General features: G+C 39.6%; 1 protein-coding gene across 1 annotated transcript in view; it reads right to left on the bottom strand.

Annotated features, from left to right (window-relative positions):
* LOC131667616 (protein unc-79 homolog) overlaps positions 1 to 18,797 on the bottom strand; it is a gene marked incomplete at its 3' end in the record, with an annotated part of 3,688,809 nt that overhangs the window by 2,295,550 nt on the left and 1,374,462 nt on the right. The window contains exon 15 of the mRNA XM_058941149.1: positions 18,593 to 18,739. Within this exon, the coding sequence (XP_058797132.1) occupies positions 18,593 to 18,739 (147 nt within the window). The remainder of the gene's footprint in view (positions 1 to 18,592; positions 18,740 to 18,797) is intronic.

The raw sequence follows: 18,797 nt of genomic DNA, 5'->3' as shown, positions 1-18,797 counted from the left end.
TTTTTCACCAAAACTAGAATCCTTAGCGAAGACTCTATTGAACGCTTTTTCAGCTAAAATTTTGTTTGCGATATTTCTAGCCTGTATATTTTCTCGATTTTTCGAGTACGCTATATCGTGTTGCTTGCAAGCTGCGTCGAGAGGATTGATTCCTGGATCGCCACCAGCTAGACGTGTCTATAACTTAGTTCCTGATCCGTAATATTGAGAGCCTGAAATATGGAGCTCAAATGGAAGTTTATTGATGATATCATTGACCAATTCTCGGCCTTCCTTTGACGTTGGCATATGATCATCACTCAATCAAGTCCAATACACGACTAAAATTTAAAACTATAAAAACAGATATATATATAGCCATGGGGCCAGTTATTGTTCGAACTTTGTCTCGTGAGTATGAATTTCAAAAAACAAACTAAAACTTTGGTGGTATCATGCGGGAGGATAAGTAACCAAAGCGTCACGGAGATTTACTGCCAAATAAGAAAATAACAAATATGTAAGAGGTCGCGGGTTCGAGCCCCGGATATGTGAAGATTTTCAGAAATGAAATTTTCATATGTGTGTTACTGTGATTCTGGTGGTTCGGATTCCACCTTAAACTGTAGGTCCAGTCATGATTGTGTTCAACTTTATCCTCCTACATCATTTAAAAAAATGATAGAGAAGGTGAGTCTGCATATTCATGACTATAGGGAACCAAGACTAATGCGTACAGGTACTTAGTTTACCTCTGCAGCGTTCCACGTGGACGTAGTTCTTGAAGTAATAACAATAACAATAACAATAACATCAGAGTTATTTTTTGTGGTCCGTCAAACTGTGGTAAGACCAATAGTCTTTTGGCTCTTATCGCTCATTCCAATGGTGTTAGATTCTAAAATGTTTACGCGTACTTGAAATCTCTTAATCAGCCAAAGTATAAATTATTGGATGAGATGTTAAAGTCGATAGATAGAGTAAAGTATTTTCCGTTCAAGGAGCACGAATCCATGATCGATCCCGAGCATGCACTGCCTAATTGTGTAACAAAACTCGTTCCTTTGTTACCAATTCTTTTGCGGGGTAAGTGAGGCACTTTCGCTCATGACAATTGAGGGAGAAGAACGAGGGGAGGTTGATAAATGAATTATACAAAGACAGGAATCAAATCTCACTTACAACCTATTATTATTAATAATTATTCACACTGAACATACGCGCGCATAACATAATCTAAATTACCGACCAACAAACTGCAAATAGAACAATAAACTACTTAAGATAATCACAAATGAACATTTCGCATTTCACTAATACCTATCGCGTACTTAACCTATTACAAACTTACTTAAAACTACGCGAACTAATACCGGGTAAATTGCCCGGCACGTGGGCGCCTGGACAATTCACCGGTCGCAGCTTACGTCACTATGAATTAAACCTAGCGCGAACCTTCAGATAGCCGGCATGTGAGTGCCAGGCTATCTCTTTCAACGCGCACCGGTCATCGCATCAACAGAGAGAGAGAGAGAGAGTGTAGAGAGAAAGAAGAAAAGGAAGGCTTGACCTTTTATCTCCTGTTCCTCGCAACGTCGAGAATCCTGAGCGATGTGCTGCCGCAGGAAGTACCGGGTGTCGTCGCTGGTCAGATCGTCGCTAACCGCTGTCGCTGACTAGGTATCCGTAGGCGACGTTGACTCTCCTAGCAGGTGGGCTGGCTGCAGTTGCTGGCAAAGCCGTTGCCGGTAGGGTTGATCTTCCTTCCTTCCGGCTACCCCAAACTGCTCTCTCTGCTGGGCTCGGACTTCCGCACTCTAGTAGGACTAGGCTTCGACTCCCTCACTCTAGTAGGACTCGGCTGCGACTCTCTTCACGCACTAATTCTTGCGCGCATCTTGCAGCCGCTCAGCGGCGCTCGCTCCTCTCCCTACCTTGACCTATTAGTTAGGCGGCACGCGACGCGTCGCTTATCGGTCACGCGTTGTGCGCCTGCCAATCCCGGCATAGGCCTAATACTCTCTCTCTCTCTTTCTCACTCTCTCTCCGCGCTCTTCAACTTTTCCTTGCGCTCAACTGCGCTGGCTCGTCCTTGGCGCTGAAACAAAAGGCCAAGTGTTAGACGCATACTTAAATGCGCCCAACGTTGGCCACCACGCCTAGCCGAGTGGGGGAGGGAGAAACGCGGACGAGAGACCGGCACACGGCCTGCTCTCGTCACAATTCAATTATGATATTCTACAACACCGCCTGTGAAAAACAGGACAACGTGCGTGGTTTCTTTTGTATGGGCAGACATAGAAGCGACGACTGTTTCTATATCTCATAAACGTACGCATGTATTCCTAAACATCTCGTGAGATAACGTCAATTTATTGGCAATTTTGCGACAAGACGAAGCAAATATGAAACATATATATGACGATCATGTGAATTCAGATATGACTTACAATCAATTTAAATAACTCTGTACAAAATGCTGGTTGGATGATAAATATGGATTTTTAGTGATCGACAAAGATAGAGCTATAAACTGTGGATGATATCGAAAGGGTTTTGATTGTTTTTTTATAAATATATCACGATAGTAATGCAATATACAGTCTCTCGACAATCGTTGAAGCGTCAATATGGCTGATTATCAACGGGAAAAACATGTGCTTTCTCAACTCGTAAAAGCGCAAGACGCAATAAGACAAAAATAGAGTTTATTGAAGCATAGCTGAGATTGTTAAAGAATAAAACATTCAAACCAATAGTCGGTCCTCTTAAAGCTATAATAAGCTAAGTGGATCCAATCAAAAATTTAATAAGTGAGAAGAAAAAAAATCTTCCCGAGGCTCTTGTTATAGTTAAAAAACCGAAATTTCTAAAAAAAAATCAAAATATGAAATCAATTATTCTGCTGATAACATCGATAAGCATAACAACGCTTAGTCTAGTGGCGAAGATAACGATGCTGCTGTCACGCACAATACTACACAAATTTATAACAGTTTATAGGAGCCGAGCGAGGATGAGCGTTTAGCTAGCGACAAGTGTAGGAATGCATTCGATAAAAGTGATTCGAATTTTGTGGACTTGATTTATGAAGTACGTAAAGAATGAAATGGATCATACACGTTTGGTAAATCTACGGTCGATGATTTCAAGTATACAAAAACACAAAGTTTAATGGCGTTACTGGTAGCAAAGCAACCTAATCAAATCAAATTTAATCAGCTCGAATAATCTTAAGAGCTACAAAGAAATCTTGGAGATCTATACTATATTATATATCTATATCTAGAATTCATAAGAAGAAAAATAATCCAAACGAGGCTATACAAGTGCACAATATTAACAAATTCAATAACATAATTGGTCCGTTGTTCAGTTTGCCTAAAAAGACAAGAGGATGGCAGGGGCTACAGATTGGTACGTCTTTGCCTATCTACAAGGTTGCGCGAAACAATACTTATATGGATTACGTATACTGGGATGATCCGAATGAGCTAGTTGATCGTCTTCGATTGTTTGTGACTGAACAATCAGCTAATAACAATAATCATATCAAGGAAATTCATTCAATAATCGAAGAATTACGCAAGGGTATATATATATATATACTGAGAACACACCTATCGTTTGAGTGTTATCAAAATGAACATCGACATATCCGGACGTAAATTTAAAGAGCAAGGAGTCAACGGTCTTCGCGGTCCGCCCGGTATTAGGTTCAAGATCACGACTGAGTAACATTACGATCTAGAGAATAATAGATTGAAAAATCTTGCTCCTTCTCGACAGGCTAGAGACGCTATCAATTGGGAAACTGTGGAAAAGATCGTTCAGATGGAAATCAAATCTACGAGAGACACGATCGCACGAGGGAGGAGTCATCTTGAGGATTTGGCTGTAATTATCGAAGAAGAATTACCACGAATAAAGTCAGTTATCAAAATTTACAAAACACAATTTTCTGGTTAGACGATGGATGTATATTGTTATACATAGATATATCAATTAATTTTTCATAAATAATTATTACATGTCTGATGATGATGATGATGACGTGGAGATGGTTTGCCAGGTCATTGTCTCGTGTCCACCACCATCATCACCACGACGCGTGACACACATCGACCTAATGATGCCTACCATGAAATAAAACTGATTAGATGGAAGCGGTAGTAATGGAGGAGTTGCACAAACATACGAGACGTAATTTATTCAAGATGAAAGTACGACGTTAGAGTTATAGATGAAACGTGGCAAGCCGATCTTGTCGATATGCAGACCTACTCTAGGCAAAATCGCGGTTACAATTGACTTCTCACGATAATTGATAATTTTTCCAAGTGCGCGTGAAAAGAAAAATCGGTAGAGGTGTGACAGCGGCTATGAAATCTATTTTAGCGAATGGTAGACTGCCAAAGAATGTCCGTACGGATAGAGGCAAGGATTCCACAAAGCAGATTTTAAAGCTCTCGTGAAAAAATATAATATCAATCTATACTCTACCTATAGTTTACTCAAAGCTTCGCTATGCGAACGATTTAATCGCATGTTGAAGAACGCTATGTGGAAAAAGTTTAGTCTCCGTGGAAGCTACAAATGGTTGGAGATACTACCAGAGTTCACAGCTACTTACAATAATCGCAAACACAGAACCATTGGTATGAAACCTCTCCAAGTTACAGCGGCGAATCAAGCTCAAGTATTAAAACATTTTGTACAAGACGTTGAAAGAAGAGGAATAAAAAGAAGAAGAAGGAAGTCAAAGTTCAAAGTTGGTGACAAAGTCAGAGTGAGCAAAGCGAAGTAAATATTGGAAAAAGGATATACACCAAATTGATCAACGAGAATACCAACAAATCCAACTTCTTATCATTTTAAAGATTATCAAAATCAGCCTATCCTAGGTGGCTTCTACGAGTAGGGACTTCAGAAAACTAACTGTCCCGATATCTATCTAGTAGAAAAGATTATTAAAAGGCGTGGTAATCAAGTTTTGGTAAAGTGGTTAGGATTTGATGATTCGCATAATAGTTGGATAAATAGAACCGAATTGTAAAAAGGAAACTATCAAGATTAAATAATTAATTAATAAACATACATTTGATTTGAAAAACATAAAAGAAGTATATTTTTTTTTAAACGAACACTGATACATATTTATGCAGTTGTATATTCTATAAAACTATTACCCTTATTGATGAAAAATAATTTAAGTTTATTAGCGTAATCTGCCATATTTACGATCAATGCAGTCGATATCTTGTTTGGAAGAAACAGCAGGAACTTATCGTACACTTCAATTATGACTTTTGTACCGAATCGTGTTTCAACTTGTTTTAGTTCGGTGATTATTTACTTGGATTCTGTCTCCAATTCACGAATCTTCTTAATGAGTTTGAATTCATGGCAAGCTATATTTTTCAGCTGTGCAAGATCCATCTGTAGAGAAAATGATATTTAAACTCAGTTGATTTCAAACAAAAACAAAACAAAAATTCACCAAAATCATAATTACCTCGAGTAATTTCAATCACGGAACTTTTTCTCTTAATTTTATCGACAAAACGAACTTCCAATAACTTTCTTTTCTTTGACTTAAAATGAAATTAGAAGACTGTTATTGCTGCTGCTGCTGCTGCTATCGCTGACGCTCAGTACTAATTGTCGTTGCAGGTAACTTATTCTCGATGAAAATGAGCCCTGTAGCCTTGGATACTGATTGATATAACCCGTTCCCCACTCCAGTCTTTTTCGGCTGATCGACGGTGGCGGTTGGCGGCTCGACGGCGGCGGTTGGCGGCTCGACGGCGGACGTTGACAGCTCGACTGCGAGCATCCATCAATTGAATGCCGTAATGATCCCAAGGAAGTGTATCGGTGGTTCCAGGTAGCAAGAAGCGTTTATCGTCATACATGTTGAGTGCGATATTTGTTTGTCTCTCGCTATGCAACTGATGATGACGTGATCTGATAGACTTTTACCATCGGCTTAAAATCACATTTTTTGGGAGACATTTGACATTGTCGTCAAATGTAATCGTAGCATTCAACACCGAATTCTTTATACCTTTTACCTTCTTTATTGGATTTTTATTCTGAATTCTTATACTGTACACTTCTTTTTTTGCTTCTGAGTCCAACGAACTCGAGCATGAGCATTCCAGCGTTCTCTTCTTTCATTTTACGAATCTTACTAAAACTAGGAATATTGAACCGATTTGGTTCTGGAAAATCCGATGTATCAAATTTCCGAATATCTCGACGCATGACGTCGTACATTTCTACATTGGTGATCTCGTACACCAGACTGTCCGTGTTAGTGTACAGAAGCTTGCAATGTTAACGAACAGCACTCGTCATGCAGGCGTAGTGGAATCGATACACGAGAGTCTTGGATACATAAATATATTTACGTAAGAGCTATCGTACGCGATACTACATATATTTTGATTTTTCATAATATTATAGCAACATTTTTACATGCTTCTACTTCGCAATGTATATTGCAAGAATCTCCAAAACTAAAATCAACAAGGTTATCAGTTTTAGCTGGTTTTTCAGCAATGTAGCCGCTTTTATACCAATCGTATTTAAAAATATTTGTATATCTTGGTGAAGAAAGCTGGTTATGGACAAGAGACTGCATTTTTATGATGTTATTTCTTAAATGTAGATTCATTTCATAGTCCATCAAAATTACTTGATCTGATAAACGTCGAACGAAGTTTTTCCAGATACGAAATCCATAAACATCGAGTGGTTGGATGTTCCCTGTCGTTCCTGTGAGAATTTTTTTTATATTAACAATTTTGTTTGTCGGCATCGTTTCCCTTACAGCTTTATCCCAATATCCACTCCAAGAGTCGAGTAAAAGTACAGATTGAGGTCCAACATCTGGGTAGAAACTTCTTTCAACAAATTTAAAAATGATCTAAAATAAAAAAATGTCAAAATTTTTTTATGCCATTGCATTATAATAAACAAAAATATATTAACTTGTCGTTAATTTTCCAGATTTAGATGCTTCCACATGCACATTTTCTGGTCTAAATAATGAAGATTCCACTATGGGACCGAATTGACCACTTTTTTCTTTTAATACTATAAAAAGTAGTGATAAAAGTTTCCCGGTTGCTGATATAGTTGGCTGAATTGTATGACTGTGCGTTGTCGATGAAACCGACTGTACCAGACATTGCACCTGCTTTTCTCCTTCAATTGCTAATGTTCTTCCCGAGTGCATTTCTAATTGGAAACCACTCTGATCTGAATTATAAAAGTTTACAATGCCGATTTCTGGTATACATAACTTAATATCAGCTACAAAAGCATCAGCATTAGTATGTAGTTCTTCTTTACTTTCTAATGTTTTTTTGGTGATAAATTTATTTATTTTTCTAGATACTATTCTATGAGCTTTTTTAAATGTTAGTAACCAATTTTGAGAAGCCTTAAATCTTATATCTTCATGGCCAATAATTTCTTGAGCTTGCAATGCCCATTTCCGTATATCTCGATCATGCACTATCGTACCAGCTGCAATAGCGGCTTTTAAATTATCAAACGTGTATTGGCAAATTTGCGCAATTTTTTCTCGGTAAGTTCCATTTTTATTAATTGTTTTCGCCCAACGTTTAAGTTGACTTATAGATGAAACTTTTTTGAATCTATGTTGTACAGTATCCACTTTTAAGTTTTTGTTTTTTCCGCTCCTCCAAAATTCTACGGCTCTTTGTTTATAATCAAATGTGATTTCTTCATCATCATTTGTGCACTGATTTGTAGGTGCAAAATCAGGAGCAGGAAAGTGATGTTGAATTTCATCTTCGATTATTTTAGCATCAGTATCTTTATAATCTTCATGAAAATCTAACGTCACTTCAACAATCATATCAATATCATTAAACTCATACACGGCATCTATTAATATTTCTTTCAACTTTTCTGACAATTTAATTTCTTTGAAATTAATCTCGCTATCTGGTATTTGTAAACTTTGAAAATATGCTAATAATAAATTGACTACGTTCAAAGGATTGATCTTCATGTTTTAATCTAAAACAAAATCAAGATATAAATACTCTTTTTTGCAGTTGAATAATTTTACAAAAGACAAAAGAAAATCTAGTCTATAGATAGACTTCGATCATACGTTTTTAACAGTTATATTTCACATGTTTACAAATCAAAATATTTGAATGAAATTATATATGATAAGTGACATAAATACTTACGTAGTAGACAAAAACTTTGCTTCTTGTTATGTACTATATTTTTGTGTTTGGGAAATTTGTATGTAAATATAGAAATAAGTTTATTTATAAATCCAGCACTAGAAAAAAACTTTAACTTTTTAAATACTTGACTTTTCTTCAACTACTATGAATAATGAAATATGTATTGGATGTCTTATTATCGTAAGGGGCGTAGATTTGATATAACTTATCTTCTTCGAACCATTGATAAGACAAAATTGTAAATAAGATAAAGTGTACAGCAAAGTAAATTACCAACAAAATGTAAACAGTTTATAAGTATAGGAATTGAAACTATAATAACTATTTATAACTATTAATATAATCAATTATTTGTTATAATTTCTTTTCTCATTGACAAATAGTAAATGATTAAAAAAGCAATAATAACTATATTAAACTTCCACTTTTGAAATTAATAACTTCTAATTGTTATTACTTGTTATTTTTCTTTATTTCGAAATAACTTTACGTTTAAAAAATAATAACTATTATTATTACTCTTTTATACACAGCTATATGTAATATAATGCAAATAATATTTTAAAAAAACTGATACTATAACTGTTATTATTAATTTCGAAAAAACAAAATAGTTAATAATTACTTATAATTTATTTTAGTCTCAAATCTTATATTTATAAGCCGTTATTAATTATTTTTATCTTTTTTGTATTTATAATGAAAAGAAAATAATAATTATTACATAAAATTTGTAATACTTGGGACATATTGTTATGCAACATGAATGTTATTCAAGAAATACATTTATTTTTCGCTATTTATATAAAGTTAGCCCGCATGTGGTTCGGTAAGGGTGGTTTATAAGGGTGGGGGTTCGATAGGTTAGGGGTAGGTGGATAAGAGGTATGTGATTCAGCTGGGATAACTCGCTTATGGTGTAAAATTCAATTATTTCAAGAAATAACAAACGACTAAAGTTGCTTTTTCCAAGATCAGGTGGGTTAGCCTACACGTGGTTCGGTAAGGGTGATTTATGGGGGTTTGGTGGCTTAGAGGCAGGTTGGTTAGTTGAGGTAGCTCGCTCACGCATAGGATTAAATTATTTCAAGAAATAACAAAAGACTAAACTTGTTTATCCCAGGGTTAGGTGGATTAACCTGTTGATAGTTTGACGGGGGTAGCTTCTAGGGGGTGAAATACCCCTTAAACTTATTGTTTTTAAAAATCCGGAAACATGTTAATTTAGTTTTGGTTTTTTCTCATTATCAGTGTGATTTTTAAATCACTCGAGCTGATTTACTATATTATATGTCGTAAAACAGTATAAAAAATAGTGTATTTACCCCTATTAAAAAGGGGGTTGCAACTCTTCGGTATAAATGCTATGTCCTTAAAAGCGCCTTCTTATAAGAAATTTTTTAAAGTTGAGTTTACTGAAAAATATTCATTTGATGCTGAGAAATATTAAAAAAACCGATTTTAGGGGTTGATTTTCAGGGTGGATTTCACCCCTTAAAAGCCCTTATGGGCCAATAAAAAAAACACGTATCTAATTCTTTTTCAAGTACTACAACATATACCAAAATCATTCAAATCGGTGAGGTCGGGTTGGGGGCTGGTATTCACTCCAAGCCTTGCAAAGTGAGCGCATGAGATTGAATAAACTTGGCTAATACCTAAGTTCCTTCTCTCATTGTGATTAACTGAGCAATTCTTTTCCTTTCCTATAATTCATGCTCAACTTATAGAACATTTCGCGCTATACGAAACTTGGGCTGAACTGTATCCTTTATAAAAAAGACTTTAGTTCTGCTTATGTAACAGTTCGCACCATAAAAATCTAGGGCAAAGTCCGAATTTCCTTGAAATTTACTTACATTTGTATATATATATATATATATATTGTGACGGTAAACGTCAAATTAGCGCTAATTGCCTAACCTAGTAGCTGCCCGCGGGGGCAGCACTTACCGGGAGACGAAAAATGTGACAACGGAATTCGGCACGCAAGCAGACGGAACGCGCGCAATTGAAAACGACCCAGTGAAGAATCAGCTAACGACACGGAAGCCACGAAAGTTAAGGTTCGCGACCTAATTGCCCGTACGTGTCCCAGAGTCCCGAGTAATTGTCATCGAGCTACACGGCGTGCAGACCTGAGCCAGCTGAAGAGCATCGTTACCTGCGGCATCAAGAGTGTGTGTGTGTGAGGTTTCGCTATCGAGGGCGAAACCATGTGCGCGCGAATTCGCGATCCGCGACAAAAGGAACAGACAGACTTTCCCGCAGTGAGAATTGTTCTCTTCATCTTCGTGCGTCTGCAAAATAAAGGTAAGCTGGCCAGCTTAATCTCGCGACCGCGATTGCATGCATATTAATTAATTTTCCGTATTCGAAGCGAAGCGTGTATGTAATAGCTCTGCTAACAAAGAGCGGCGAGCGATCCGACACTGTATGTTGTCATCGTGCAAGCGCTACCGTAAACATAAACACGCGGGCCAATGCTAGTGTAATATTCTGAGAGGACAATAAAGAGTTTTCGTTCGTGATGTTAACAAGTACTTTCGACGTGTTTATTCCGTATTGATTCCACTCCTGTAGATTTGTAGATTTGTTGGTTGACTGACACCCGTTCCCTCTTGCTCTCCGACTTTCTTATTTGATGTAGGTGATTACGAGCGTATTTACGTGATCGTCCGAAAAAAATTATTAAACGGTAAGCAACCCCGTTACAATACTTACATTATATTAAGTATATATATATATATATATTTCATGATTCAGGAAAAAATTATCATTTTTAGTATTATTTTGTCCACTGATTAAACGAACTATTTTAATATAGTTACAAGTCAAGTGACTTAAGATGAGTTCAACTCGGTTGAAAAGGAGACGAAGGAACGAAAGTATCAAACGTAAAGGCGAACACACGTATAACCATACTTGTTTAACGGAGCGGCGGTTAATTCTGCATCGTGGGAGTTTGTGCGTTAAGAAATTTCTCATTTTGTAGGATAACCACCCCGTTACATGATGCCAAACTGGTATTAAGACTCGTTTAGTGCGAATAGGATTGTGCGTCGAAGGTAATCGACAAACGAGAGAGAGAGAGAGAGACGATTGCACGAACGCTTAGGAAGGTTTGAGTGGGTGGTAGCGCGAGATCGTGAGCGGTGCGCCCTCTGCAGGGGAAAAAACGGAATTCCTTCGACTTTTTTCTTATAAATTGTTAAACTTGTTGTAAAAAGGACTAAAAGCGGTAATAATTAGTAGGTCGTAGTAATTCCAGGTCGTTTTAAGTAATTAGGTGTTAGCCCGTTTGAGCCATAGTTTGGTGGATAAAGGAGGGCTGGAATCTCGCGAGTTTGCGCCTTAAAAAAAAGAAGGAATTAAGGGTAGATGCACTAATTAATGTATACCCCGCTCAAACCTTGGGTGATAGAAAGCGGTAGTGGTTGATTAGGTCGATAATTTTAAACCTCGACCGCATCCTACACCTCTGCGAAGGCAAGATGGCTCTGTTGTTAGCTTAGATCGACAATTGGGCATTAGAGATAACCTCCGCACAGCGCGAACGTTACTTGGCGGATCTAGAGCTGCGCAAGGATGGAAGTGTCATCCAACAGGCGTTTAGACTTGGGAGATGGTTGCTGGGAGAGTACACCGTTACAGATTTTGAGAAGACCACGCGTAGTAAAGAGGTGGCAAGACGCAGGAGGCGCATCCGACAAGCGTGACTCGATACAATCTGTGAGGAGTTGAAAAACCTGAGCGCAGAAGAGAACAGCGACCATCCCTTGAGATTCATCAACAGGGAGGGAATATCCTTGACAAAAGTATGTCAAGGACATTCGCCGGACCGGATGAGGACTCGGAGGGTGAAGCCAGCCGCCAAGAAGAGGAGGAGATCATCCAGAAGGTCCTCTACACCCAGGAACAGGAGGAGGGGGAGAGGAGACGGAGCAATCCGGATTTCAGGTCACAGGAATCCTGCACCCGGAAGGAACCTCAAGAAGAATTATCCTAGAGCGAAGCCTTCCGGAAGATAGAGTACCAGAAGGAGGGAGTCGACCGCAACCGCAAGCTGTTAGATAGAATCCTATGAACCCTTCAAACTCTACAGACAATACAGGTGTGTACGGAGCGCGAGACGCAGGACCTGCGTCAAAGAATTCAATAGCTGGAGGAGGGAATGCATGAAATGGCCGATGCAGCCTGTTCTTCCCAGCGTGACTCGATTCAATCGCGCCCCAGTCGTATAGTGAAATTTCAGGACACATTTACCTATCACTACGATTCTGGGATTTCGGGAAGCACACCGGCTTCTCCAAGATCACTACCCAGGAGAAGGAACGTCACCCCATCGGAAGCCCTCCAAAGAATAGGAGGTGAAAAGGATCCGAAGGAATACGGGAGATCGGCTGTTCGACAGAGGAGTCGAAGCGGATCGTTTAGGACCGGTGCTCAATTATCCTCAGGGCTATTCACAACCCGTCATGTTGAAAAAATAGTCCGTGGATGGAAATTGAAGTTTACGGGCAGTAGGGCACAGAGCGTGGACACGTTTCTGTCGAGGTTGGAAGACCTGCGCTTGGGCGCAGGGCTAACGGACGACGAAGTACTTTGTTCCGTATCAGAGATCTCAGAAGGTAACGCGAGGATCTGGTACGATAACAATAAGTACCAGTGGCTCAGTTATACCGAATTCGTCACCGACGCCTGAGAATGGTTCGGCAAAAGTACGCAACAGCAACAAAGGCTGTTGCAGGAAGCTCAGAACCGATTCCAGGGAGAAGACGAATTGGTGCGAGAATACGTGTCCAACCTGGTGGCTCTTGTCAATAGACTGGAACCACCAATGCCCTTAGAGAGATTATTAGACCTGCTCCATGCAAACTTCCTTCCGAACATCCAGCTTCAGCTGCGTCGGAGCGAGTTGACATCTATACGCGAGTTTAACAGGAGCGCGACCGAAATACAAAACACCTTGCTTATGGTCGTAGTCCACGCGTATTCGCGGATCCCAACTCGACGATCTTTTCTCAGCACGCCTACCAGCCGAGCATTAGAACGGCTGGTAGTAAATCTCAAACCACTGCAGTAGCTAGTGAAGGGAAGACGCGTGCGAAGAAGGAGGGAGATCCCTAGCGCGGACAGGGCATAGAATCCTGCCAGGAGTTATACCGAGCAACCAACGGTATCGGCTACACAAACTTCCACTTCTGATAAGAAGATGGAGAAACGTCTGGAGGGCATTGAACGAATCCTGCGCAAATTAGCTAAAGAAAGGCAGGAAAGCCCTCTAGATCAGCGTAAAAGCCGATGGCGTGGGGGGAGGAAGAATTCTCCATCTGCCAGGTCTCCTGGCGAGCGGTGAGAAGGACAGAGACGGAAGATCGACTTTACCAAGCCTCTCCAGTGTTCCGCTTGTGGCAAATTGGGTTTCAGTCGTAAATTCTGCCCACATTGCAACAAGGGAAACGGCAAGGAGATAGAAGAGAAGACGTCATTTTTGCGCCTCTAGTTATTCGAACCTCTCGCTTCGGGTCATCGACGGGAAACATCAAGTTGTCGGCGACCCAGGGATCCAAACAGGTCCTGATAGGGCATCAAGAGAGCTCAGGACCTAGCGGTACATCAGAGCAGGAGGTAATCGAGCCCGATGACAGCCCTCGGCAGAATTGGGGAGTGGTTATCCTGGAAGGACCAGGTGGCCACATACAAGTTGTGGAGAAGAGGGAAGACTCGATAGATCTGAGGATCGAGCAACCCAAAGACCTGAAAGTTTCGAGCTCCTCCACACAAAAAGCTCCTCTGCCGAAGGAATCCACAAATGGAAGCAAGCCTACCGTCGTAGCAGCAGCGGAAGGAAGGAAACCGCTTAGAAGTACGATAAATGGAGGAAAAGATGCGACTCGTGGATATGACCCTGAGGACGAGACCAGGTGGTGTTGCGGGTAGACATAGGTGACTTTAAGATTAGAGCACTCTATGATACCGGTGCCTTATCCACGGTCATGGGTCAGTTAAGGCTGAGATTGGCATCGGAGATGGGACTCGGGCTGAATGTGACCAGTGTGGGCAATGCAAGGCTAGCCGACAGACGCTCATGCTCCATAATTGCTCACGTAATCTTCCCCTTTAAGATAGGGGGAATCACAAAGAAGATAAGAGTCGCCATTACACCCCTGTTCACGGATGACTGCTACGTACGCGCGAATTTTATAAGAGAGTTCCGCGCAGTTTTGGATCCCAATGAGGATGAATTATGGTTGAAGAACGCCCAGGTAAAAATACCTATGGAAGTGGCTGCAATTGATGGTACGCCATTTCTCGTACCGGTAGAACTGTGGGAGGCCACGGAAACAGCTTTAGGAAATAGAAGATCTCGTCAGAAGATTGATTCCTCATGGAGGTCAGGCTTTAGGCTGTGCCGTACGGGTTGAGCATGAAATAGATGTTGGAGGTGCTCGACCTATCAAACAGAAATACTACCCAGTTTTTGATAGGATGCGAGAGGAAATGCACGCGCTGGTCAAGGATATGCTGGAAAAAGATGTAATCGAACCAGCGACCAGCGGATGATCAAGTCCAGTGGTGATGATAAAGAAGGCTGATGGAAAGTATATTCTGCGTGAATTACCAAAAGGTAAACGCAATCACCAAACGTGATGCCTATCCTTTACCATTTATGAATGAAATCCTAAGACGGATAAGCGATGCAAAGTTCATATCCACGCTAGACTTGAGTAGTGCATACCATCGGATTCCTCTAAAGAAAGAATCGCGTCCAATTTCAGCATTTACAATACCTGGATCAGGGCACTTTCAATTTAAGAGAATACCCTTCGGACTGTCATACGCAGGAGCGACCTTCCAGAGGTTGATGGACAAAGTGATAGTCTCGAATATAGATCCATTCACTATTGCCTGCCTCGACGACGTAATAGTGGTTTCGTCGTCATTCGAGGAGCATAAGCGACACCTGGAAATGGTATTAAAAAGAATTTTAGATGCTAACCATCAACAAAGCCAAAAGCCACTTTTGTAAGACGGAAGTTAGGTACTTGGAAGATCTTGTAAACCAGGACGGAGTAAGACCAGATCCCGAGAAGATACGACCGATACTGGAGTATCCAACACTCCGAATCGTCGAACAGGTTAAGCGATTCATGGGAATGATCTCGTGGTATAGACGTTTTATACCCGACTTTGTCATGATCGTTGAACCTATAAACCGCCTGACAAAGAAGAATGTACGTTTTTTTTGCGAGGAGGAGCAAGAGCGAGCTTTCACGAGGTTGCAGGAGACGATGACTATCGCCCCAATACTGTAACCGCCCGATTCTAGCGGTCGGTTTGTACTACAAACTGCTGCCAGTGACAGTGGGATCGGGACAGTCCTTACGCAGGATGTCGATGGAGAGAAGCGTGTGATAGAATACGCCAGCCGATCACTCAACAGTGCTGAGAGGAATTATACGGACTCCGAGAAAGAGTGCTTGGCAGTGGTATGGGCTATTGGAAAGTTCCGGCCATATATTGAAGGGCATCACTTCCGGGTCATCACTGATCATATTTGCATGAAATGGCTCCGAAGTACGAGAAATCATATGCTCGTATGAGAAATCCCACGCGAAGACTAGCGCGGTGGGCGCTAGCATCGCAAGACAATGTCTTCGATATTAAATATCAAAGGGGGGATCTCAATGTGGTGCCGGGCGCATTGTGTAGGGCCTATAAGGAAGAGGGGATTGAAGTGAGTGCCATAAATAGTCGGCCGGAGACCACTGATGCCTGGTATTTGCAACAATACCAGGAAGTATGCCAAGACCCACACTCACACTCCACATGGAAGGTGCTCTCGCTTAAAGCATACATAGATATTTTCAGTTTATACACTCTCTCTATACCGTCGTCATACCCTTTAAGTTGATTGACATATACATGTGTACTTATTGTTCCATACAAAAAGGCTGAATCTACATCTACTATTTCTATAGACATGCTATTTTGCTCACTTGATGATAATAAGAATTTCAAAGATAACTACTTGCAACAGGTGAGAGTATACGAGGTCTGCCCGGAAAGTATCGGGCCTACCTTTAAATTTTCGTGCTAGCGTTATTCTTTATCATCTGGTGGGTGGCATCCTTCAAAGTAATCCCCATTTGATTGAATAACACGGTTCCATGGATGTTCCCACTTTTCAAAACAGTTCCGGAACTCACTTTTAGGGATAGCCTTAAGTACATTCGTCGCATTGTTTTCAACCGTTGTCCTTTGAGTGGTTTTTTTAGTTTTGGAAACAGCCAAAAGTCACAAGGGGCTATGTCGGGACTGTATGGAGGTTATCGAAGCAATGCGATATTGTGTTTGCTCAAAAACTGCTGCACAAGATTAGATGAATGTGCTGGTGCATTATCGTGATGGAGAAGCCAGTCACCACTTTCCCAAAAGTGCGGCCGTTTTCTTCTTACTGCATCACGCAAACGTTTCAAAATTTGAACGTAGTATTCTTTATGTATTGTCTGATCTCTTGGTGCATATTCGTGATGTACAACACCTTCACAATCGAAAAAAACAATCAACATTGACTTAACATTGCTCCGACTTTGACGTGCTTTTTTTGGTCTTGGCGATTCAGAATGCTTCCATTGTGAAGATTGTTGTTTTGTTTCAGGATCATAACCATAAACCCATGATTCATCACCTGTAATAACTTTACTAAGCACATTATCATCATTATTGACCATTTCCAGATTGTCCAGAGCGATTTCTAAGCGAATGTTCTTCTGCTCTGCTGTGAGCAATTTTGGGATGAAATTCGCACATACGCGTTTCGTTCCTAAATTTTCGGTTAAAATTTCTGAAATGATAGTTTTTGGTATCCCAAGGTCTTCTTCTAGTTCTCGCACAGTCATATGACGATCTTGTTCGATTGCAACTCGCACCCGCTCAATATTATCTGCGGTTTTTGTCGTCGAAGGTCGACCGGAAGGAGAATCACTTTCGACAGAATTGCGACCATCCTTGAACCATTTATACCACTCTTTTATTCGTGTTTTGCTGATACACTCGCTTCCGAAGGCCTTTTGCATCATTTCAATAATTTCCAAACTCGTTTCTCCGAGTTAAAAGCAAAATTTGATGCAATTTCGTTGATCTTGTTTGTCAGTCATTTTTGTCAATATCAAAATCCGATGAACGTGAAAAAGACACTGTAAACAAAAACACGCTGCGCATGAACTATATACTTACAGACAAGATAAATTTAAGCATAAGCAACACATGGTGCTCACTATCAAAAGATGCAACGAACGTGCTTCCCCCTTCCTTACCCGCATCTTAAACCAGTAGCTTTTGAAATCAAAGATATATGGAAAAAGAAAGACGGGTATAATCAAAGAAAATAGCTAATCCAAGAGGAGAGAAAGTGCATATGGATCGTAGAAAAGGTAACCATAGCCTTATAACGAAGTTTATGGAGTGAATTGTCCGAGATCACAGTACGATCGAGTTTAATGTGAGGGATCAGCAACTATGGGTGTTTTGGAATATATATAGGTAAAAAAGAACATAGACCTAATAGCAATTACTACTTTTGGAAGAAGAAAAATCTGACATAGATAACACACTATTTATGTATGTATTGTACATGAATCAGATAGAAGAAAGCTTGCAACAGAAACAAGTTTAGTTAGATTTCGAAGAATTATACTTATTTACGTCGCAGGAAAGATAGAGCTCTTCATCAGGAAGGTAATGAAGGTCAACGAAGGAAAGGAAAAGGAAATGACAATAAATGAGTGAAGAAACTCAGAACTGATAGGGTAAGAAAGACAATATTTTGAATAGGAATTCTCCGGAATCGAAATAAGTAACACCTAAGTGATACTAAAAAGAATTGCCTTTCGGTGCTAGTAATAAGGAAGATTTCGAATTAAGGTTTTAGATCTATGGGTCGTAAAATAAGAGATTATTTAGTTGATAGATCAGACTCTGAGAAATCCGATACTATCTTTTTAATAACGCTCGTTACGGCATTACGATCTACGAAAGATTTCCATCCTACAAACCTCGTCAAACAAATCCTTATGCTCATCGAGGATGCATATTATTGATGCATTTATTTACAGTAATTCAAGCAGTTTTATACAGTTTTTACAGAATAGATTCTCAATAAATATTATTGTAGAACACTCTCTTCTTTTCTGTCAAACTTACACTTAAGTTTAATAATGTTTTTGATTTGGAAAATGGTGTACTTCGTTTTTTTTTTTCATTTCCAAAAAAAATATATTTTTCAATGTAAATAGTTGAAGATTTTATTTTCATCAATTCATATTAATTCAAATGACTTGAATTAGTTAAATAACTTGAAATATTCTCACGTGAGGCATGTGGACAAGGACTCCTCCAACAGAATGTAACTCGGGGATTGGCATATTCATTACGTCATCTGATTTGTTATCATGCCTTTTCGTAGCATCGAATGAATTTTTACGTCCAAAATCCTCTATGAAATCATCAATTGCATCCTGTGAATAGATATTTTATATTATTTTTTAAATTTGTTTCATACGATATAGTAATATT

This window comes from Phymastichus coffea, unplaced genomic scaffold (assembly GCF_024137745.1).
Source record: "Phymastichus coffea isolate CEN01 unplaced genomic scaffold, Cenicafe_Pcof_1.1 PCOF00005, whole genome shotgun sequence".
Taxonomy (NCBI): Eukaryota; Metazoa; Arthropoda; class Insecta; order Hymenoptera; family Eulophidae; genus Phymastichus; species Phymastichus coffea.
Note: the sequence above shows the minus strand (reverse complement) of the source record. Positions and strands in the feature narration are given on the sequence as shown.